This window comes from Lynx rufus, unplaced genomic scaffold (genome assembly GCF_022079265.1).
Source record: "Lynx rufus isolate CCGP_SWC_20201006 ecotype Redwood Valley unplaced genomic scaffold, mLynRuf1.p SCAF_7, whole genome shotgun sequence".
NCBI classification, from domain to species: domain Eukaryota; kingdom Metazoa; phylum Chordata; class Mammalia; order Carnivora; family Felidae; genus Lynx; species Lynx rufus.
In genome coordinates, this window is record NW_025814889.1 from 66988770 (window position 1) to 67007896 (window position 19127).

General features: G+C 34.6%; 1 protein-coding gene across 1 annotated transcript in view; it reads right to left on the bottom strand.

The window, feature by feature from the left end:
• The window catches only part of KIF21A (kinesin family member 21A), an 81046-nt gene that overhangs the window by 48008 nt on the left and 13911 nt on the right, over positions 1-19127 (bottom strand). Inside the window, exons 6-12 of the mRNA XM_047066342.1 lie at positions 18846-19013; positions 16383-16498; positions 12182-12377; positions 11596-11785; positions 11160-11223; positions 5934-6137; positions 330-368 (exon numbers count right to left, since the gene is read on the bottom strand). Of these exons, the coding sequence (XP_046922298.1) occupies positions 330-368; positions 5934-6137; positions 11160-11223; positions 11596-11785; positions 12182-12377; positions 16383-16498; positions 18846-19013 (977 nt within the window). The remainder of the gene's footprint in view (positions 1-329; positions 369-5933; positions 6138-11159; positions 11224-11595; positions 11786-12181; positions 12378-16382; positions 16499-18845; positions 19014-19127) is intronic.

Sequence of the window (19127 nt, forward strand, 5' to 3'; positions counted from 1 at the left end):
TGAAAGTCAATGGTGAGTTTTGGAGGGCATCATTTTTAACCTAAAAAAGGTAAGTCATTAAGCACTATCATAATTAGGATAATTTATTCTGAAATCACATGAAATTGCCTGAATTTTAATCCATGTAACTTGTGAGGGTTTTATTCTTAAAAAGCTGTTTTTAAAAATACATTTGGTGTATTTGTCAGTTTTATAAAATCATCATTAATTTTAGGAGCACCAAGCTAATCTAGTCTGAAACAATCTATAATTCTATAACACATTTCCTTGTGAATGGCAACTAAGTATTTAAATGACATTTTAATAAAAAACCTGGGAAATATTCCAACCTTCTTTCTTCTCGATTGCTTTCCTCAAGTTTCTGTAGCCTTCAAAATCACGAGGCACAGTATTGGAAGGCCAAGCCAATGAAGGACAAACCAGACAGTAAAAAGCGAAAGTGGTAAGAAGGTAAAAATGATACATGAGCTTGAAGACTTTAAAATAAATTTTAAAAGATATCATCAAAGGACAATACACAGTAAAAAGGCAATACATTTTGAATGAATAAAAAGTAAGTAGAAAAACAAGCAGCATTATATCTAAGAAGAATATATAGACTATCAGTTGAAGCTATTCAGCAATTAAATGCATAGTCTCAGTTTATATAACTTGGTAAGTATTGAGAGTGTTTGGATGCCATTGCTTTTTTAAATCTTTTTAAAATGGATCGATTTTCTCAGCTTCCCCCCAAAAGCCTACTTTCAATGATATCCTCTTCCTTTTAAATCTTCACAGAAGACTTTTTCATGGCATCATTAAAAGAACGTCAAAAAGTAATGCCTTTCTACCATAATATGAAAATACCATTAATGCTACATACTAGAAAACTACGTTTAAAACTTCTTTTCTATTTTTAATATACTACACGTGAACATCACTAAATCTAAAAAAAAATTTCTATTTCAAAATTATATATGAAATGGTGTTACAGTCAAATGAATATGGTTGTTATGATGTCAGTGAAAACTGTAATTTTATTAAATGAAAATAAAATGTCATATCACTGTACTAATAATTAGAAACTATCAAAAGGACTAAGGCAAAGGTGGCAATAAAATGGGGAATGCAGTACTTTCCATTAGTAAGATTGTTTCTCAATCAGAAAAGTATAAGAAAAATTATAACTATGTACTTAGAACCTTTGAAATATAATTTAAACAATACCCAATACACAGAATTGGGGGTCTTTACTCAATGGAATGTACTGAATACCAATATTTGTCATATAAACAAAAAGGTAGATGTGCTAGGCTCTGATTAAGCACATAGCAATCTTGATATAGCACACTTCTCACCAGAATTCCAAATATATTTTTCAGAATCATCAATATTTTTAAATGAAGAGACTGAGTCTTAAGTATAAATTATTTCATCAAGCCAGTTATTTTCATGTGCTTGCACCTGCGATTGGTTTTCACAATCAACTTATATATTGCGATTATAAGAAGAGACTAGCAATCTTTCTGGGAAAAAATTCTAGAGTGATATTCAATAGGGATCAAAAGTTCCAGTATAATGGCTAGAAAAAGGAAAATAAAGCCATCACCTAAGAAATCTATGTGTTTCTAGAGTTTCAACCTGACACCACTAAACACAAGGATAATGCAGTCTGATGAATTAGTAAAGTTTTTTTTTATAATTCAAGTCATTTAAAGCTAGATATCCAAAAACATGGGGAATAATGCCTAATCTAGTCTTATACTGATGAAAATGAGCCACTGTGGCTCAAAGGATATGGTTTTCTGGCAAAGAGCTTAAATTTCCTGTGTTTAATATGCAGAATTTTTGTTTACCTTACACAAGAGGACTGTATTAAAATGTATGGATGACATGAGCTAATAAGTAGATAAACTTTGGATGCCTCTTCAATTGTTACTTGGAAGAACATTGTGACAAATCGTTCAAAAGACAGTGGAGGGGCAGAAAAATAATAATCTGATATTTCTCCATAATTTAAAGGAGTTTTTACTTCATTTCATTCCATCACATGGAGAAGGGCTGTTTCTTCCATAAAGAGGAGAGAGAGGGGTACCTTGGTGGCTCAGTCGGTTAAGTGTCCGACTTCGGCTCAGGTCACAACCTCATGGTTCGTCAACAGAGCCCGTGTTGGGCTCTGTGCTGACAGCTCAGAGCCTGGAGCCTATTCAGATTTTGTGTCTCCCTCTCTCTCTGCCCCTTCCCTGCTCATGCTTTGTGTGTGTGTGTCTCTCTCAAAAGTAAGTAAACATTTAAAAAAAGAGGAGAGAGAGAGAATGACAAACCTTGCCAACAATTTTAACTTTTATGTTACTGAAAAATAGGTAATACAGTCTCTTCAATTATTTACCTGATTTTGTTACACTCCCTTATCTATACATATGGATGATTCTATAGCTCAATAGAAAATATGCACAGACAGGTACAAGAATAAACCTTAAACCTCCAGATATTAGCTAGTTGTAGATTTGATAAAGACTTTGATGCAGAAGAAAGTTAAACTTTCATGTAAAACGGGACTTATGACATCCTCCTTGAACATAAATGCAGTTTCTGACATAAAAATAACCCAGCTACCACTCTTCCTACCAACACTTAACTTTTATCAGAGGCCCCATAGTCACTACAACCAAAAACTGACAAATAAAAAACACAGTAAATTAAAAGAAATGGAGCTTCTAAATAATTTGTGGCTTTAGTGGGGAGGAAAGAAAGCAGCTATGAGAATGAGGACTGCGTAGGAAATCTGAACCCATAAGTGAATCCCCAGATAGATCCTGGAAACTCTCAGCTAAAAGAGGGTAAAAATCTTCCCTACATAACTCGATCTTTTTTTTTTTTTCCCTTCATGAGGTTGCTGTCCAAAATCTCAGTATTTGAATTAATGGTTCCTCTTTCAAAATTACAAACATCCTTAAAAAGAGGCTTATTGGTTATAAGTCACTCCACTGGCACGGATGCCTTTAGTCAGATGGCTTTGCTACCAAATGTAAATTTAAGGGGAGGAGAGAAGGAAGTAGATGGGTTTGGAATTGGAAATAGTTCGTTTGGAGTGAGGCAGAATTACATGAGAGCTGACTGGAGCAAGGCAGGTAGCATAAGGACACAGGGGGTCAGCAGATGGAATAAAAAGGATGCTAAGGCACAAATTCACACTTTTCCTCCAAAGGTTGCCTACATCCATGAAAGGAGAGAAAGTTTCTTTTCCATTTTTTTCCTTTTCCTCTTCCCTTCTGAATTGCTCTTACCACACTACAAAATGGGTAAAAATCACTTTATGTGAGTCATCATAACATTTTCTAGAGAAAAAATTAGTCCCAAATTCCAAAGAATTTTTTAAATGAACTTATTCTGTACGTAGGGTTGAGGCAGAACCCAAATTTTACAATGCTCTCTCTGATGAATAAAATAAATATGAAGGATGTAAAACAACACAATCAGAATCAATACACCTAAACAGGAACTATTGTCTCCAAGGAATTCCTATAGAAGACTAAACACTAACTTCAGTAAAGCTGCAGTCATTCTAAATACTTCTGGAATTCTTTGTTTATTATTTGTTTGTTTCAACCTGTAGCAAACCCTTTAGCTAAAATGACAGCTTGCCTACATTTTAAAAATAGGAATTTGTATTACATGCAACCTAAAAGTTATTGGGATCTACAGCAAAGTTAACAATGATGAACGAAATGCTTTAATCAAGCTAAGTAAAACAGTATTCATTTTTATGTTTAAATCCACAACAAGGTTTGAATGGAGTGTGGTAAGAAAAACTATTAAATTTACTATATGGATATAAATATATATAAATATAAATGTATAAATTGGTTCTAAAGGCTTTCACACAGTTTATGGTATTCAAGAAAATTTTTCCTTTCTAGGTTCATACTACATTATGTAGGTTTTAGTTCTACAAAGACACATTATAGCATGTATATGAAAATGCTTTATGAAGCCTTTTCTGAAGTATCATATTATGAGTTACTAATTTGTTTTTCTCATTCTAAGCTATCACTCATTTTCCCCCCCACAGGTAATTAAGGCACTACCTCTAAATTTACTTTATCCAGTTTAATTTTTTTCCCCATTAAAAATTTTTTAATCTCATATCACTTTTTGTTAAAAAATTACTTATTTTTTCACTTGGGTTCTTATGTTTAAATACATTTGTTCGATGAGGTCTTCTTAGCAATAATATCTGCTATTATTTTTATCATACTAATTACTACATCTAGCACAATCACTGAAATTATCAATTTTTCAATTTGAAATAACAGCTGTTTAATTTTTTTATCTTAAAAGCAACAGGGACAAATCTTAATAATAAAATGTTTTTCTTCCAGTACTATAATCAAAATGCTTACTGCCCTGCACTGTCACAAAGATAACCTCTATCAGAAGTATTATTTTAGGATACCTATGATCACTATAAACATGTCAAAAACAACCTAGGTTTCTATTGGGATCCCTATTTTTCATTATTCATACCAAACGGGTGATTATGGTAACATCTCTAAATTTACCTCAAAACGAAAGAGCAGAATCAGCTCATGACCTTGAGAAACAGACCTTGCTTATAGTTACTATTTATGAACACAAACCACCAAGACCTTTAAAAACAAATCAAACCATTTGATATTTTGACCAACTATAGAACTGAATTATACAAGAAAATAGTAAGTCATGAGCAAAAGCCCCATTTTCACTCAAGCAGTATGTTGGATCATATAATTCTGTGATCACGGTTTTGTTTTTAACAGCCTTGCATTAAAGCTAATCATTATGTATCTTAATGCTGCCATAATCAGTCATCCATGAAAAACACCTATTAAGACATTAGTATCTTAAGAATGCAAATTCAGTTGCAATGCCTCCTAACCATAAATGTGTAACTCCTTGTTTTCATTATTCAAATCATTCCTTTTTAACTCAAGGACACCACAGCAGAATTAATTTGAAAAATTTAAACCTCCAATTACTTTAGTCAACTGACTGTTCAAGGAAGAAATGCCTGGTTGCCTAAAAAATTTCTAAGTAGACTGAGCAAAGCAGTTTAAATGTCAATAATAATTCTACAAAGCAAGCCTCTTGTAACAAACCATTTGATAGCTGTGCCCACTTTTGAATATCTAGCCAAAAATGCTTAAAATTAATTTGACTGGCATATCCAAAATATGTTTAGTAGGTAATGTGACTGCACCACAGAATCAGTATGTAGACACATAAAGAATTTGTGACTATTTAACCACCCACACATTACAAGTGGTCAAATTTTTATTTTCCTCTTCTTTGCACCCAGTTGGTTTCAGAGGAAGATATTATCAGGATGCAAGGAAAAGAAAGCCTAGAACAGTGGTGAAAAGCTGAGTGACTCCTTGCTGAAAGATTCAAAAAGCCTAAAATAGCATAAATAACTTTGACATAATCAAATTAGAAGCCCTGCAGAAAATACTGAAGAGACCAAATGACATTAAATGACAGTCTGATGGATTAGTTTAGCCTTTAGTTAAACTAATCTAGACAGGAATCAGATTATATCCAGGAGACTACTTAATTGCATTAGAAAATGAGAAAGAAATGAAAACAGTGAGTTGTAATGGTAGAACAAGCTTTGCAGAAAAGATGAGTGGAATGCAAAAGCAGCTATTTCAAAAACAATAAAATAATTTCTAATAGAAATTTTACCTTGTCATAGTCTAAAAATCTACCATATTATTATAATTAAACTTATTTTTCTTATGTACAAGTAGAGATAAACAATTAAAAGTATATCATTGCAATTGTCAGCTAATTTAAATGACATTTCTTTCATTAATATACTGTGAAACTATGTATACTCACTGTAATTGCAAATTAAGATATTCTGTAAAGTAAGAAAAACAGGGATTCATATAACAGTGATTTTATAACACTACCTTTTCTTCTTCCTCTTTTCTTTCCTTTTCAGCTTCTCTAAATCTTTCTTAGCTAGATCTATAATTTCAATGGTCTCTTTGTCTGAGGACAACACAGTAGGAGAGAAAGCTGATGATCCACTGAAATACGGTGATCTCGCTGTGGCTCTCGTCAAGTTTTTTCGAAGGTTCTCATTCACTGCTTCACTTTCTAATAATTTTGCCCTAGTGAATAAAAATATTTAAACAAGAAACATTTCTTATTGTAGTAATGAAATTCATAGCATAAACTTTACCACCTGTGTTTCTAAGTGTATGGTTCTGCAGCACAGTAACTCACACTGTTGTGCCACCATGGCCACCATCCATCTCCCGAACTCTTTCAAACTCTTTCATCTTCTTCAACTACCCATTAAGCATTAACTCCTCATCTCCCTCTTCTCCCTGCCCCTCACAACCACCATTACACGTTCTGTCTCTACGAATCTGACTACTCTAGGAATTGATTGGGGAACATTTTAAATATGCTGTTTTGTATGCCAAAAAGTTTTCCAAAATGTATTTCAACATTGCTACAAGCTAGCATTTTTTAAAATAAATGTGCTCACAAACATTAATGTTTAGGATTTTTTTAATTCCCTGAATAAGTAATTATAAATTGGAAATAACATTCTTAGTGCTCAAAAGTGCCAATGGTAATGAGATTAGTTGCATTCTGGCCAGTAGGCACTAGAGACCTTGCTTTGTCAACCCATCATTTAAACTTAAAATCTACAAGCGGCATGGTCCCCCTTCTTTCAGTTCCTCATTCATCATGCTATAATAGCATTTCCAAATCTTTGTAAGGAATAGTTAGTCGAACTTCCCCCTAACTGGCTGAAAGACATCTGGCTCCTAAACATGGTGTGGGAAAAGATGGTATCTCCAAGGAAACCTGAGTTTGATAATTGAAAACATTCTTTTGTTTGTTCAAGCAGTTCTAACAATGACAGGAGAATAATGTATGTTCTGTCAGTAATATGCAAAAAAACACAGAATGATGAGATTCTAAAAGAGCTGGACTCTTGAAACAAAAAGGGACTCAGAGTCCACTAGACCAGTCCTTTATTTCTATTTCATTTAAACGATCCAGAATATAATTATCTACTTCAATATAATAGATTTCCAAGGTCAATTTGGCACAAGGGTGATTGACACAGGGCTGTAAGGAGAAAGTACTATTACTGTATCTGTGTCAAAACTATATTGCAAAGCACTTTTACCCTATATTCAAGTATTTCAGAGAAATATGCTAGATTAATTTGCAATTGTAAGCTCTATAAGACATAGTCAGCTCTGTGCTTTTTCACTGTCTACCAAAATTATTCATGACTGCTGAATTCAGCTATAAATACAGTGTACATACGTCAGTGAATATATATTTGAAATCAGTGTCTGGTGTCATATGTGAGCAGAATAACAATACAATATTTTAAAATGGTTAAGTTTCTGTGTACAAACTTCCAGGTTAAATGATCTCAAAGTTATTTTAAGGAAAATTCTGAATATGATGGTGTCATGTTTTTATTTAAGAGCATAACCTAACTATAAGAAGCCAGTTTAACTATAAAAACTCAAAGTCAAAATTTACACTTTTCTGTATTTTTAATATAGCCCAGGTACATAATAATGAATGTTAAGAATAAATGAAAATATAATAAGTTAGCTATCAATAATGTCCTACCTTGTATCGGTTCATTCTTATAATAATCGGACAAGTTCTTTTTTGTAATGATCTAAGGTTTGCAGTAGTGGGCGTATACTCAATGCTTCTTCAATGCTTGTACTGATAAAAGCTGAACCCCTTAGGGACCAACTCCACAAAGCCCATGACACATTAGCAGAAGTTTCCTTGGGGCTTTTTTTTATAGCAACTCTCTCTTTCCTTCTCTTTGTCTTCCCACTCACCAACCCACCCTGCTGCCTGCATTTCATTTAATAGGAAACCAAGCAGTCAGTCATAAGGGGAAGTATACGGACCCCTTTAGGAAGGAGCAGACAGAGGGTTTGCATCTCAGCTCTGTAACTCACTTGATCATGGACTACTAGTCTTTAAAGCCTCTACTCTTCCCTTAGTAAAATGGGAATGAAAGTAATACATTTCCCTACCAGAATGATAATGTATTTAATGAATAATAACTATTGTTATCAAAAAGTTGGAAATGATATAATTATCAAATAGGAGATTAGTTAAATAAATCGATTACAATGACAAAATAGTACCTCATGGAATCATGCAAAAATCATGTTAAAAAATTATTTAACAGCATTTAAAAATGTTCATAATATCTTGTCACATTTCAAAGAAAAGATAGCAAAGGAATATATCTACCCTGATGTCAATCTTGCTAAAGAATGAATTGAAAAAAACACTGAAGAGATATATCAAAATGTTAACATCAGATCTACCAGATGGTACCAATATGGATGACTTTTTTTTATACTTTCTTATCTTCTCAAAACTTTCTGCAAAAATTTTAAACCCCCCAAAACCAAGAATTAATTAATTAGTACCCATTATTATTTCACTACAACTAATGGGACATGTAAATTTATTAGAAGGAAATTAGTATTGTTTTACAACTAGAATAAAATTTAAAATATAAAATATAAACATTCCCAAGTGGCAAAGCATCAACATAAATGTGCATTATGTTAAAGGAGTTGTGAATAAATGCCTTCTGAAGAAAAAGTTTTGAAAGAAATATGGATTAGAGTTGGAATTAGTAGAAAAAACACGGTATGAGAACTTGGACCATGTTAGACTGTGAAATCCTGTTCTTTCATTTGAGCCCTATGATAACTCCTGGAGACTAGCAAGTATTACTTTATTCTTAGAGATGAACAAACTAAAGCTCAGAGATGTTAGGTAACTTGCCTAAGGTCACACACTTATTAATAAATAGAAGCTTAAATATCAACCCAGGTAATCTCATTTAAATTCAAAGCTCATTTATGCTTATTCCATACATCCATTATTTTTAAATTGTAAATTGCAGTCTTGTAATTCTAGAAGACTACCCTCAGGAGTGGGATACACCTAATTAAAGAGCCATCAAAGAATTCTGGATAAGCACAACAAACTATTAACTTACACCAAGAAAGATTTGATCACTGAACTCAGAGCCTAAGAGTCATCTCTGTTTTCTAAATGGCTTAAAGAATGGTTTAAAAAAGGAAGATATTAGATGTTGTATTTAGCCACTGGATGGAGTAGAAATGATTCTGTTTTATAGGAAATAATGACACTAGTCAAGCCATTTGTCTTAAAGTGAAATCTAGGTTAGATATGTCCTTAGAAGAGAAGAAACCTGGGTGGCTCAGTTGATTAAGTACCTGCCTTTTGATTTCAGCTAAGGTCATGATCTCATAGTTTTGTGGGTTTGAGCCCCTCGTCGGGCCCTGTGCTGGCACCATGGAGCCTGTTAGGATTTTCTCTCTCTTTCTCTCTCTCTCTGCCCCTCCTCAACTTGTTCTGTCTCTGTCTCTCTCAAAATAAATAAATTTTAAAAACTTTAAAAAAAGAAGAAGGAGGAGAAGAAGAAACAGAGCACAAGAACCAGAGCTTAGAATTAGCCTTAACAGTTGACCAGTGCCAAAGAAATAAAACAGATAAAGAGAAGCAACCTAGAAAGAGAAAGAGAATCTTCAAGAATTCAAAGAGATATCAGTTATGTCTCAAGGAATGGTAAAGACGGGGTCTACAGAGTGAGATCAGAAAAAAAGTTTTGGGAAATAGGCAAGAAAGAGCACTGCCAACACAGGATAGAAACTATAAGTCCAGATTACCTACTGACTAGACCTAGGACCCAATGCCCCAAAAGTCTCCACCAAAAAGGTAAACTTTAGAGATACATATTTACCAAATAAAAGTAACAGTTATTTGAGTAACTTTACAACCACGTCAGATATCTTAGTTGTTTTCACGTTTTTTTTTAGAGAGAGAAAGAGAGAACGCAAGGGGAAAGGGGGAGAGGGGGAGAGAGGGAGAGGGAGGGAGGGAGGGAGGGAGAGAGGGAGGGAGGGAGAGCAAGAGCGAGAGCGAGAGCGAGAATCTTAAGCAGGCTCCATGCTCAGTTCGGAGCCTGACACAGGGCTCGACCCCACAACCCCGGAATCATGACCCAAGCCAAAATCAAGAGTCAGATGTTCAGTCAACTGAGTCACACAGGCACCTCTGTTTTCACTTCTTTAAAACACTTAAGGGATTCAGTGTGCCTTGTGGCGGCAGAAACAATGGAAACAGCACTTGTTTCTGAGAATCTCTAAAACAGCTCAAAGGAAAGAGAAAGAACACACGAATACAAGATGGGACAGTGTTAGGGTGTCTGTGAAAGATGATATCCACTTGGTCTGGTCACTTGGTTATTTTCTGCAAGTGGGTAGCAGAAATGAGATCTGAGCTCCTTAGATGCTCTCCATGGAGCTTTACTTCAAGAAAAAGTAGCTCAGCCATCACAGCGGACCATGGAACCTGAAAATATTATAGAAATGAGTTGTGTCCCTGACCTGCTTTCTGACCTGTAGTACCCAAGTCTGAATTCAGTGGTCTTCTCCACATTCCCACACCAGGCATGGGTGTTCTTTTCACTAATTTCTGTCATTCCACTTACTATTTATGTAAGTCACCCCACCTAGACTGTAAACTCCTTGTTAATGTCATAGTTGCTCAGTCCATGGCATGGTGCCTCACATACAGTGAGCATTTGTACTATGTTGTAGAAACTGAGTGTTGGAGGAGCCTCTGTGTGTACTAGAGAGGCAGGAAAATTGGTCAGGATTCAATAAGTCACACACAAAGAACAGCTGGAGAAGTAGAAAAGAACAAGAATAATAACAGATTTAAAAAATTAGAAATGACTTATTTATGCTGACCATTCCCAAATGGCAGGGAAAGAGGCACAGGGAGTGAAAGCACCAAAGGTAACCTCACAGATATGAGTTATGCCCATCCTGTGTGTCAGGTTGGGTAAGCTCTCAACGAGAAGAGGATAATATAGAAAGAGAATATGGGAAGAGGAAGGAGAAAAGCAGTTTGGAATATAACATTATGGGAAAGATAAGTACCTATTCTCCTAAAGTTAACCTCATCAAAGGGCTGTGATATCACTGTGAACAGTTACTAAACAATATGCTTAACACACAGCAATACTGCTACACTGCAAAGCCCAAAACATGTGCATTACATATTAAGAACATGAACTGCACCTGAGATCTTCAATTTCTTTGATGTAACTGTGAATCATATTACTAATCTCCTCATTCCCTTCACCTGCAAGATAAAATATGAACTTTAGAATTTCCTTTAAATTAAAAACTTCAACAAAACAGAATAGGAGAAAAGAAAAGTTATGGAAACAAAACAATAATGCTTTAATATACAATTCATACAGCAGATTTCCTACTCTTAATGACATAAGCAGACAATAAAATAATATTATTAAAGCAAAGGGTACATTTTGTTTCTTCAAGAAACAATCTGTATTTGTATTATTTACAAATTAAGTATTTAACTTAAAATCTCAGACTGTTTATACACAGTTTGATATTTCTACTTTAAATATTCCAAGTAATTAATGACCACAAAGAATATTCCCTGCTCTCCAAGAGTTAATCCCTCATTCATCCCATTTTCCACACATACCTGCTCTGGCAAGAACCTGGTTGGCCTGATCACTAACAAGCTGTGTGATTCTGGTCCTCAATGCATCAACTGTCTCTTGCATGGCTTTAATTCTTACACGCAGGTTATTATTTTCAGTCTGTAGCATAGCATTTTCATGAAACATGTCATTGATGCTTTCCACACCTTCCTCGTCAATTATTCTTTTACCCTAGAAAAGGAAAACACTTCCTGGTTTGTTGAGGGGTCTTAAACATACAAGAGTTTTGTTTAAGCACTTTTACAACGAAGAGCCCTTTTGTTTTAGCAGCCTCAAGGCAAAAGAGGCCTTTTTCCCTCTATTACATCCCTCTGTGGTACATTTGTCACTAAAGAAAGTGATGAAATAAGAAGGCTTTTGAAACAAGAGGTTGGTCAGGTTGATACACTGAACAATCATAAAGGTCACCCACAAGGAAAACTAAAGAATTTGATCTCCAAAAGTAAGGAAGTCACTATTTTGATAGACAAGAGACTCCAGAGACATATATGTACAAGCCATCACAAAAAGACACCACTGCATTTGCAAGATCTACCACAAAATGCAAAGTCAAACCCATTCACTCACTGTTTTGTACTCCATGAGTTCCATCTGAAGGCGTGTGATCTCACTACGAAGTGCATTGATTTGCTGACTAGCTCTGTCCTGATTGACCATCACCTTGTTCTTGATATTTCTAGCCCGATTGGCGTATTTCAGGGTATTTAAGGTTTCCATAAAATCTCTGTCTGAAGGGCTAACACATGCTATCATGATTGTTTGGCTGAAAGTTAAAAAGAATAATTCGGTTTACAGATAAAAGTAAAATGCTGAAATAAGCATTTTTTTTAATATCCTGCCATTTGAATAGTATTTTCTCTTTAGGATACCAAAAGATTGATACTACTACCTTAAAAATAAAAACAAATTTAAAAGCCCTCATGCCTTAAGACTATCTTAAGGAAAAAGATTTTTTACTTAGGTAAAATTGGGGGAAATGAGGTTTTATTATCATTCTTTTACCCAAAATACTTTGAGAAAGTATAAGTGCATATATTTCACACCTCTTTACAAAATATTTCTGAAGCAATGCAAATCGTTCTAAAAGTCAACCTACCCGTAATACGACAAGTAACATTCAAAAATCATTTATTTCATTACTTACTTCATACTTCAGGATTTTATATTTTTATTCTTTTTTTTTACTTGCAGTGGTTTTTTCAATATTTATTTATTTTGAGAAAGAGAAGGAGAGAGAGCACAAGTGGAGAAGCAGCAGAGAGAGAGAGAGGGAGAGAGAGAGAAGCCCAAGCAGACTCTGCACTGTCAGCACAGTGCCCTATGTGGGGCTCAATCTCACAAACCATGAGATCAAGACCTGAGCCAAAATCAAGACTCAGATGCTTAACCAACTGAGCCACCCAGGTGCCCCCATTTTTATTCTTTTTATTTAATCACTGGTATACTGATTTTTATATTAGTAAAGAAATTTACATAAAATACTATCATCTGAACAAGAAGAGTATTTAGTATATCCACATGTTTTACAATATAAAACCTCATTTGTAACTGAGTGGTCAAAGTTCCTTGAGTTTGCAGCTAGATTACACAGAAAAAAAAAATGGAAAAGTGTACTTTATGGTCATGATGAATTACTTTGCCAACCAAATAATACTATAGTGAAATGCTTGGTATGCCCAGCTATTATGTTTGTCAATGAAACAGACATGGCGATTATAATAAACACTTCACTGGAAAATGTATAGGAACTGCAGTTAAGGAATTACTTCACCCACCTGGGTAGGAAATGCATGCCTATCAATTCTAACCTGTAGCCTCTTGGTCTGCTTCCACTCCCACCTTCCCCTATAAATCCCAACATAGCACTCATAGTAAACCTTTTATAACGGGCTCCATTCCACCTATCTCTTTCCCTTTGTCAATGCTTGTTCATCCTTATTTACTCTTACTATTATTCAAGATTCAACTCGGGTATCATCTAGTCCAAGAATTCAATCCTCAGCCTACTCTCTTTTCTTCATATCCTTTGTGTATCTCTTTTTTGTTGATTTTATTATTATTTTACTTAAATTTGATAGACCCCAATCCTTAGACCCTAAACTGCTAAAGGATAAGGGTCAAGGTTTGTTGCTCAGTATACATTGTGTAACACTGGAACCTAGTAAGTCATTAGTAATTGTGATGTGTGTCACATACACATAATGTTTACTTGTTGGAGGTCAGAAAGTTAAAACAATTTGTGCATCTCTAGCTCTTTCTTTTGGTGAAGAAAATAAGGTAATCAAGCAAGAGTGATGGTTACAGACACTGATTAGAGAGCATGACTACTCGAAGTGCAGTCCCAGTTCAGTGCCAGTATGAAAATTATTTGTTACATGTTCACAATACATAAAGAAATTGAGAGTAAACATTTTAGACTTTTACAACATTTGAACTTGCTGTAATCAATGATGGTATATTGAATGGAGTTCAAGTGTGTTTGAACATACATGGTAAGTCATAAATGGGCAAGCTGAGTACAATCATGAACAGTACTAACCCACCACAAATTGAGGAGTGGGATAGAAGAATGTCCCCTTCACAAATATTTTAAGAAGCACTGGGATCAAGTGCTCAAGAAGAACGGTGAAAACCAGTAATGAGAGGGTCTAAGATCTATTATATAAGGAAAAGATCACATATTAAATAAAATCCCAAAGATACAAATTTCAAGAATGGTTGTATCTATGAAAAATTCAAAGAAAACATTAAACTTATTTATTTTTAAAGTTTATATAAAACCACAACTCTGTTTTAAAGGAAACCATATCACTTGAATAGATTATTATGTTATATATCTTATATATTATTTTATCATGTCATATCATATACATTAGGGAGGAAATACATCACAGTATTAACAGTAGTTACTTATAGGTAATAGAAATATAATTTATTTTCATTTGCTCTTTATATTTTTCTGTATTTTTCAAAATTTTTCCTATAAATTTGTGGTAATGTTATATTAAACATTATAAATTTATGAAAGCCAGCTTTGGTTAAAAAAATAAGTCACTAAATTATACACATAAATAGATGCAACTTATTCCCAAAATACCTTTGATCTAATTTTTCTTTAAAAGTAATTTGTACAGGGACACCTGAGTGGCTTAGTTGATTGACATTCTGACTCTTGATTTCAGCTCAGGTCATGATCTCACTGTTCATGGGATTGGCCCCACATCAGGCTCTGTGCCGAGAGTACAGAGCCTGCTTGGGATTCTCTCTCTCCACTCCCCCCCCCTCCCCCGGCTTCTATTTCCCTCTCAAAAGAAATAAATAATAAACATTCTTTAAAAAGAGTAATTTGTACAAACTTTACAAAACAAAGTTATTCTGTTCACTAAGCCTTATACAAAATATAATGCTTTTACTAGAAGTTCAACCTCAAAAATTTAAGCAGGAATTGAGGCTCACTAAGGATAGACTTAGAAGGGGTCTTTTCTACTGGAGTTAGCACTCAGTATGGAAATGGGTGGGGGATATCTGAGACAGTAGCCAATCTGTATTTAGCTGCAGCCAATCTGAAATTCCAGAGGAATTCAAGGCCCACAGTGCAAATATCTCAGACTGCTTACAGGGCAAGCAAAGTTTCAGAGGTACTGAAGTACTTGAAAGTACTGAAAATTATAAGGGGAGGACATTTATCATCTCCGCTTTGTTTTACAGCTAAGAAATAAATATAGGAAAGAGCTACAATTTAGCAAACTTGAAAAACTTCTATTTGGCTGAAAAAACAAAAACTGGTGTCTTAAGACCCAGAGTGATACTAAAGGTCAGCCTAAGAATATAGAGGAAAAGAAAAATACAACAAAGGAAGCAATATTGCACCCATACACAGAATATGCATGGAGACAAATGAGGTTAAGACAATGCAAACACTACATAAAAGGAAGACATATAAAAATAATACTGTTGAATTCTATAAAACAAAACTTTACTCCTAAATCTACATAGATTTAACATTATCAAAACTCTCTGAATAACAGTTGTTCAAAAATGAAGTTTGCAAGTCTAATTACCAGGTCATTTTACAGCATCTAATGATCTTTCCAATAAATGTGTCAGACCATTGAAAACATTGAAGCTTCACTGTGGTTGTCTGTAACTTGTTGATTTACACTATGATTAATCTGAAATGCCAAAAATGCTTCCACTTGTAAAGCAAACATGTTAATGTTTATGAAAAGGAATGAATTACCAGAAGAATGATGATGAAACATATCAGAATGATGCAAAGTATGGAAAAAGGAATATCAGTGATACTGGCAAAATTAATAAACAGCAAACATCCTGTACTTCATTCAATTAACATTAAAACAGGCTTTCCACATGTAAAGAAATACCAAATTTTAGAAAACTTTGTAAAAAGTATCAGTATTTAATTACTTTGTAATTACTTAGAAGACAGCATTTACTTTTCAACAAAATTTTATTAGGCTTACAAGCCAAGTGACTTGGAATAAATTACTCAACCTCTCTGGATTTCAATTTCCTTTTCTGTAAGATAGGAACAGTAACACTACCTCAGGGGATGTTATTAAGGATTCTGTGAAATAACCACATACAAAAGGACTCACGCATTTTAGGTACTTACAAATTATTAGTTCCTCATTCTATTAATTTGCTTTATAATAAAAACGATCGTCACAAATCATCTTACAAATTTACTTTAAAATTAATGAGTAGTTGAAATTCAGGAATATGGAGGATAATCACTTTTGCATACCTATTCCCCCCGAGGGAATCCTGCAGCAGTCTTGTCAGTTTAGAATCTCTATAGGGCACATGGGTGGCCCTCTTGCTCTTATCTCCCAGTGCACTTATTACATTGCCAAGTGCCAACTAAAACAGAGAGAGAGAAAAAAGTGATAACATTTTAGTAAATATAACACCTTTAAATAAAAAAGCTTATAGAGAATAATGCAGAGACAGAACTGAGAACATCTATGTTTGGTTTTGTTTCACATTTGAATTTTGAAAAATGAAGTATAATTCCAAGTTTTCTATATTAACTACTAAAAACTGACACCACTCAAAATTTAGACTATAATATACCTATAACTCACAAATACTTAAACTTCTACTCAGAGATTTTCTTTAAAAATAGAAATGCTATAAAATTGGTGATGAATAACCATCCCTAGAATTATAAGAGTATCAGGTTGTATCCCCAGAAAATTGTCAATTCATGTTTCAAGTTGTTCTCAACTCAATGAAGAAATAAAGTGTTTAGTTAGTTCAACAGATTCATGAAATGTTCTTATTGTAATATAGCTTCCTTATGGTAAAACAAAATCTTCTTTAACCATAACAAAAATATCAGTATGATTTCTCTGAACAAGGTGTTCCTAACACAAGTATAGCTGTCTTAAGAAATACAATGAATCTATGTGCTAAGCACCCAATATTTTAAAAGTAGGTCAAATTACTGAACTGTCTAGTCACACCTCCTGCCGCTCCTACTGTTTTTCTTACTGCACTAAAACTAAACTAGCACCTACAGCATAAGCACTATCCTCCACTTTGGTCACACCCGCCTTCAGTAAGGCAAAGAGCCATAACCATGTCTTTGTCAGGGCCAGTGGATCCTGCAGAGACCAACATCAGTATTAATTACATTGAGTCTTAGAGGCCCTTTTCCAGAGAAGCTTCAGTTTTAACCACTGGCCACACTGGAACTCTACCAGATATATCTGAACATGCTTCAGTGGCCTAAACAGGAAAAGAGATCAACGACTTTTGTTTTTTCCTGACCCCACAAATGGCAATTCCACTATGTATTTATTTCCTAAGAAATTCAGATCAATACGCAAAGTCCAGGATCCAGGTGACTCCCTTTCACACAACATTCAACCATATGATGGAAGCATCAAGCTGGGTGTTGGGAGTTTGGAGGTCTGGCTCTCTTTACTCAGCCTTGGTTGTTAATTTCCACACCAAGGGGCTGCAATCACTAGCAAAATAGGACCATTTGATTGGAGTCCCCAGCTCTAGGAAGGGAGGGAAAGAAACAATGCAGAAAACACAGAACCCGATGCTGTCTACATCACAGAAATTTAGGGATGCTATTACATTTATACAGGAACAAATGTCCATTTTATAATGAAGTCAACAGGAAAAGATTTATTATACAAAAACCTGCCATCAAAACTTTTTCTTCCATATAACACAAGCATTATGCTAGCACACACAAGGTGCTTTGCAACCAAAAACACCACTAGGTGGCATGGTATTAAAACTAATTCCTATATAATCTAGGGAAGTTCTCATTTTCAAAACAATCATTACTTTAAAAAAATTGATTGTAATTCCCAAAATAAAGTGACTGTCATAAATGTTAGCAAAAACTTTAATACTGAATATTAAAATATTAATTTTGACAATAAATTTTTAAAGTTGGGAAGAATTAATTTTTTTTTAATTTATTTATTTTTGAGAGACAGAGAGACAGAGCACAAGTGGGGGAGGGGCAGAGAGAGAGGGAGACACAGATTCAGAAGCAGGCTCCAGGCTCTGAGCTGTCAGCAGAGACCGACATGGGGCTAGAACCCATCAACTGTGAGATCATGACCTGAGCCAAAGTCGGATGCTTAACGCTTAACCGACTGAGCCACCCAGGGGCCCCTAAAGGTGGGAAGAATTTTCAAAATCATTTTTCACTATATGTATTCTTTTCTGCATATATGGCATAAAACTTAACCCCACTAAATTTACACACATGAAAATTAGCAATGTTTTTTTTAAATTTTTTTTTAATCTTTTTTTAATGTTTATTTTTGAGAGAGAGAGAGAGAGCCTGAATCAGGGAGGAGCAGAGACAGAGAGAGAGAGAGAGAGAGAGAGAGAGAATCTGAAGCAGGCTCCAGGCTCTGAGCTGTCAGCACAGAGACCAACATGGGGCTTGAACTCTCAAACTGTGAGATCATGACCCAAGTCGAAGTCAGACACTTAACTGACTGAGCCACCCAGGCGCCCTGAAAATTAGCAATGTTTTGAAGAAAAAAAGCTTATAATGTGAGGAGATCAGAATTCAGTACATTACTCCTAAGTTTATAAGTTTACTGTCACTTTCATTTCTCAGCTCAGTGCATGAAGGATTTCCACTTGGGTATTATGTATTACAAAAGGGGAAAGGACAATAGAAAAGCCCTGATATATTCTCAACACAAAGCTGTAGTCTCAGTCTTACAAGTCCACAGTTGATGGAAATGCCTTCTTTTGCCCTCTCGCCTGTAGCTCCAGTACGCTTCAGTCTTTCTGATCCTGCCAGATCAACAAAATGGAACTTTGCAGTCAAGGTTTCAAATTCATTCATCTGTGATGATTCAGAAATCACCTTATTGTCAGTCACATTTTCCTGCAATTGAGGAATATAATAAAAAATATTTTATTAATGTGACAGTAAATATCCTCCAACCCCACCTTGCCCTCATTAAACATATTCTATATTAAATAAGTTAAATATAAATAT